This window comes from Vigna radiata, chromosome 7 (assembly GCF_000741045.1).
Source record: "Vigna radiata var. radiata cultivar VC1973A chromosome 7, Vradiata_ver6, whole genome shotgun sequence".
In the NCBI taxonomy this organism is placed as follows: domain Eukaryota; kingdom Viridiplantae; phylum Streptophyta; class Magnoliopsida; order Fabales; family Fabaceae; genus Vigna; species Vigna radiata.
The window spans coordinates 7620013-7626012 of NC_028357.1; the positions used below are offsets into that span (position 1 = coordinate 7620013).

Sequence of the window (6000 nt, forward strand, 5' to 3'; positions counted from 1 at the left end):
TCCAAATGTGACGTTAAAAGTACAAAATAACCGACGTCTAAAGCTCTTTCTGCACTAGTGTCTTACAAAGAAAATTAAACATCTTTTGTAAAAAGTTTTAAAACTCTATTTAAACCTTCTTTATCTATAGTTTTTCTGTATTATATATATATATATATATATATATATATATATATATATAGATATATATATATATTAGAGCTGTCAAAACGGTTAACCCATCTCGACCCAGCCTAGCCCACCACGGGTTGGTCACTTAGTGAGCCAACCCAACCCAGCTCATTTATTAGCGAGCCAGAAAAATCTGAACCCGGCTAGACCCACCACGGGTTGGTGGGTAAACGGGTTGGCTCACTAGCCCATTTAATTAAATTTTTTTTTTAATAAAAAAATTACAAACTTTCTATATTCAAATTTAAACAAATTTCACTCCCAAAAAATGATGTTAAACTGAAGACAGTTCAAAATAATAATAAAAAGTACAATATAATCTAAATGTCATCTAAAAACAAACACAAAAACCATACAAAAAAACCTGCTCCTTGAAGAAATTCAGTGAAGAAGTGAGAGTGACAACACCGTAAATGAGAACAAGTTCCATGAGAGTGATTTGTGAGAGCAGATGTTACTTTTTTGGTATATACAATGAGTGAAGAGAGTATTTTATTTTTTAGGGTTTCATGAATAAAATAATAAATTAAAAAATAAAATTAGGTAGGTAGGTTGGCAGGCCAACCCGGCCCACCATGGATTCAACTCGCATGAGTCGGGTTTAAATTAACCAAGTTAAAATCTGACCTGCATAAAAAAATTCAATTTTTCAAACCCAACCCAGTCCGAACCTGTGGTGAGCTAGATTGACTCACGGTTGTGATTTATTTTGACAGCTCATATATATATATATATATATATATATATATATATATATATATATATATATATATATATATATAAATAAAAGAAAAGCTAAAGAAAGATATTTAAATTTTAGTTAGTACAAATAAATCTCACCTAAATAAAAGAAATTATGATAAAGAAAATTAATCTATCTAATAATTTGTTCCTCTATATAAAAAGGAATTTCCTATTTTGTCTTCACCTTTTTTTTTTTTACTTTTATCTTTCAAGATATGGTTTTATTTAAATTTAATTAATTTTAAAATTTAACCATTTTTTTAAAATTAAATTATTTTTTAATTAAATAAATAAAATTCATGTATAAAGTAAATAAAAGCTATTTATAATTAAATCATAAAAATTATTTATATTTACTTTTATAATTATTATTTTATTAGTTTTTTGTTATAAAAGAAATAACTGAGTTAATTCACGTGATTTCACTGGTAATAATGATTTAAATAAACATAAATATTAAACTTAAATAAAATTAATCCGAGTCTAATCATTTTTAACTTTAATGTATTTTATTTCATAATATTTTTATTTAAATTCAAATTAAAGTGAAGTAACTCTATTTGCATTAACTGGAATGAGCGTTATTATTTGCCGTCAATTATTCTTGGAAGGTATAGCTCTCAATCTGAAGCTAGTAAATATAGTAACCTTGAACTAATGCAGCGTTGCGGCAACAAAGATTACACTTTGGTTGTAGTGATTTTAAAGTTAAAAAAAAATAAAGAAAAAATTATTATTATTATAACGAAATATGATATATATTAGTAGTTTAGGAACTACTCAGAAAAGAGAAAAGATAAGAAAGCCACAAAACTTTTCTTATAAAATCCCATTAAAACACTGCTCATCATCACCTACCTACTGCAAATCTCAGATAACCAACGTTGACTATTTTGTCTTTACTGTGAGAAAATAAGTTGTCACTGATATTCTATTTCAAACTCAACGATTTTTGATTTTTCTTATGACAACTACCAACGGTTACGTGGCACACAATTCTTTTCCATCAAATAAAACTTTGGTGTAGAATAATTTTTGCAATCAATTCAATAATTTCTCACAATTTAAGAGATTAAATTATCTTATTTTTTTTATACTACAATTTCATAAACTATTATTAAAGAATATAGCCATGATATAACAAGATTAAATTTAATTTTATTTCATGTACGAGAATGTCTGACATTTACAAATGACCATGCATGGGTGTCAGTGATAATGCACTAATGATGTCACGTGTCGTATTTATGGAGGAGACTTCCAGCTTTGTTCAATTCATTTTCAAAATTTAATTCGATTAAATTTTCTAAACTGGATTTTTTATATTATTTAGTTAAAAAGTTTTCTTGAAAATTAAAGTTTAAAGCAATTAAGAAAGAAAGTCTTATTATGAAAAAGGGTATTAAAATTCATTGTTCAGAAAACAGAAGAAAGATAAATGTCCTCTCCTTAGAAAAAGAGATACACAAAAAGTAATACACCAAAAATGCTACCACCATTGCACTGCACCTTGCCTCTCACCAACCATTGTTGCCTGCCCTAGCCACCAGCCTCTTCTTCTTTTGGATATTACTCAGACTACATTCCATTCTATAAAAACAATACCCTCATAATGTAAGAAAACCCTAGTCATATATATGTCACACCAGAGCTTTTAAATAAAACTTTCAAATATAAAAATAAAAACAATATTTTCATACTTACATTGAAGTATATATTATAAAATTATAAGGATAATCATACTTTAACAACATTTTAATATTATAAAATATGATTAATTTATTATTTTTATTTAATTTTAATAGAATTTGACATGAAAAATCTTAATATAGAATTACAACACAATGATGGGGTCAAGACCTAGTCTACTTTATAATTTGTAATATTTTATGATAAAATAAGTTCCGAGTAAAAACTGATTTTACAGTGAGAATTAAGACCTAGCTAGGAGGGTCTGAAACTTAGTTTATTTTGTGAGTAAACCCTTTTGTATAAGCTGCCATTATGATGTTTAAGGTATTATAGTTACAGGAATGAAGTGATAAATGAATGAGAGTTTAGGTATAGAGAAAGAGATGGATATAGTAAAGTGGTATGTATGTGGGAAAAGCATTTGGTACACAGAGGAGGAGCTATAAATGTGTCTGTTAGGGAAGATCAGCCACTAAAGTTTTTGAGAAGGGATAATAGAAACATAAAAGAAGAGAAAATGTAGCTTGTGCCATCGAACATCCACACCCACCTTTTAATCCTGTTTCGTCAAAGCAGAACAGCAAATGAGCAAGAGAAATCTAACAGTCAACACTGTAAGGTGTGACACACACCGCCAACTTACCCCTTTCTCCTTTCTACTCTTGTACCTTTTCACACTACTTCTTTTATTGTACCAATTTTTTTAATCCAAAACACCTAAATGACAAAACATTGACTTTCCCTTTCTCTACTATATGCTAAACAACCAGTTAAATAATCTCATCAGAACACATTTTCAAACTCTTTGTTTGTTTCTCACTACACACTTAGATTAGATGTATAGTAAGTGTTGAAGTGAAAGTGAGTGTATAATATTTACTCTCCACCATCTCTTCTCCGAACAACTGGACCAAATATCTGACACTAAGTTAGATGCAATAAATCAACCTCACCGGCAATCACATTAAGACCAACCGTATGTCATATCTTCTAAATTTGGGAAGAAAGGATAAACAACACCACCAATTGATTCTCCCCTTTTCCCAAACAGTGCTGTCATTGCTTTCTCTATGTCTGAAGGTGTGTTGTGAATCACGCATGAACCACGCAGTCATCTATGAGCAAAACCACCGGTCCAAGTCAACTACATACACTTCCTTAATTCCAACCAACCAACCAACCAACCCATACTATATATTCCAACCTTTCATCTCCTCACTCCTTCCATTCCTCTCCTCTCTCCTGCAAATGCATATTTCTCTTTCTCTTTCTCTTTCTCTTTCTTTACCTTATCCCACCTCGGTTCTTCCCTTTCTAGCTTCCTTTTCTCTTTCAGGTAAACCCCAGTAAACCTAGAAACAATGAGAAAACCTGCTTCTGATATCAAAGACTTGAACAAAGGAGCTTGGTCCAAACAAGAAGACCAAAAACTCATAGATTATATCAACAAACATGGTGAGGTTTGTTGGCGTACACTCCCTCAGGCTGCAGGTATCCAATAAATTAATATATCCAAACTATAATATATATTTCACCTAATGCACTTTTTTTTTTATGATCATAGGTTTACTTCGGTGTGGCAAAAGTTGTAGACTGAGATGGATAAACTATCTAAGGCCAGACCTTAAAAGAGGCAACTTTGCTGAAGATGAAGAAGATCTCATCATCAAGCTTCATGCGCTACTTGGCAACCGGTGCGAATTTAGTTCTCAAAACACCATGAAACCCACTGTTTTTATTGTGTTTGTGAGTGTATAAGAATGAAAACAATTTGATCATATGTGTACTGAGCAACATTATCATCATTGAGTAATCATCATTGATTGATGAATATAAATGGAAATTAAAACCAACTTTTTCTATAAGTTAGACTTATAAAGTAAGAAAAATAATTAATCGTTTAATATTGACTCATACAGGTGGTCACTTATAGCAGGGAGATTGCCTGGTCGTACAGATAACGAAGTGAAGAACTATTGGAATTCTCATATAAAAAGAAAGCTAATTAGCAAAGGCATTGATCCAAATAATCATCGATTAGATCATAAAGTCCCTTTCCTTCAGAATCCACCCATGTCTGAAGATGCCTCAGAACCTTTTGGCACGAAAGTCGTTGAAAAGAACAGGCCATGTAAATCAACTCCTCATGTTTATGGTGATGTCTCAGATGATGCAAGTGGCGAGGCTCAGTCATCATATGCCCTTCCGGATTTAAACCTTGATCTCTCTATCGCCATTCCTTCAGAATCACAAAACAATCTAAAACCCTTTCGTCAATCTTATTCATCCAGGAAACTGCCTTATGATTCTCCTTCAACACTTCTTCTGTTTCAGTAATAAACATCACGGCTTCAATACAGACCGATCTACTCGTCGAACCACAAGTTGTGATAATATATTCAGATCTTACGAGTGAGCTTGTGTTGTTCATGAAGGATAACAACCCTCAACTAGAAAGAATGTCGGTTAATGCTTTATTGCAAACTTTCCAATGGCATAAAAGCAAACCAATATTTCTATACCCAGTGGAAGCCATTAATTGCTGCTATACGTTCATATATATATATATATATATATATATATATATATATATATATATATATATATGTATGTATGTATGTATGTATGCATTTGTGTTTATATATATGAATACTAAAAAAAAATTGTTGTATGAAAATGAAAAGTTTGTATATATCTCCGTCGTAAATCCAATTATTAACAAATAGATTGAATCCTCTGGAACGTACTTGTAGTAGTATTTCCTTGTTGGTCCCTAAAAAGTGAGGATGATTCACTTGCCACAGATTTGGAGGCTATAATTGTGGCGTTATAAACAATGGAAATATTCAATAGGTATCTATCTTTCTGACGGAAACGTTAGTTTGGGAATGCATTGAAAATTGTTTATTCGGAATGACAATTCCTTCAGACTATCCAGTTACCGGTAATTATAATATGAAATAACAATGTAGGTTTTTCTTTCAGGTTTAAGTATGGACGTTGATGTTTGTTTTACTGAGATATACACGAGGGATTCACCTCTTCTAATATATAAGTTAATTGTCCACGTAAAATTTTAAAATTTTCAGTGTTTATGAATTTTTTATATATTATTTAATTTTCTCATTTAATTCTTAATTTATATTCGGATTCCTAACTTATGATAGTTTTACACTATCATTGTTTTATATTACCATTCACAATTATGAATATTATTATTTTATTTTAAAATTTTATTTATAAATATTTTATTAATTAAATATAAAATTTTATTTTTTAAGAGTTATAAAGTGAAAGTAAGAAAAGAAGTTAGTTGCCAAATGACAATTTTTCTTTATGTATATGTCAAAACCGTTAAGTTGAAAAAGGGGAAATCATGTAGCTTTTCAAACG

General features: G+C 30.2%; 1 protein-coding gene across 2 annotated transcripts; it reads left to right on the forward strand.

Annotated features, from left to right (window-relative positions):
- The first annotated feature begins 3727 nt into the window (after positions 1-3727).
- On the forward strand, positions 3728-5156 carry LOC106767600 (transcription factor MYB3). 2 transcript variants are annotated; one of them, XM_014652522.2, is made up of 3 exons: positions 3728-4062; positions 4172-4301; positions 4527-5156. In XM_014652522.2, exons 1-3 carry the CDS (start codon positions 3969-3971, stop codon positions 4942-4944), a joined length of 642 nt encoding a protein of 213 aa, XP_014508008.1. In that variant the 5' UTR covers positions 3728-3968; the 3' UTR covers positions 4945-5156. The 2 variants fall into 2 exon arrangements, with proteins under 2 accessions (XP_014508008.1, XP_014508007.1); XM_014652521.2 differs by having other exon boundaries at positions 3733-4098.
- The last annotated feature ends 844 nt before the right edge of the window (positions 5157-6000 follow it).

Bases quoted from the DNA above. Each gene is read 5' to 3' on its own strand.
- LOC106767600 (XM_014652521.2), top strand. From the start codon at position 3,969: ATGAGAAAACCTGCTTCTGATATCAAAGACTTGAACAAAGGAGCTTGG. The intron at 4,099-4,171 runs GTATCCAATAAA...TTATGATCATAG, and splicing joins TACACTCCCTCAGGCTGCAG to GTTTACTTCGGTGTGGCAAA. The intron at 4,302-4,526 runs GTGCGAATTTAG...TGACTCATACAG, and splicing joins CATGCGCTACTTGGCAACCG to GTGGTCACTTATAGCAGGGA.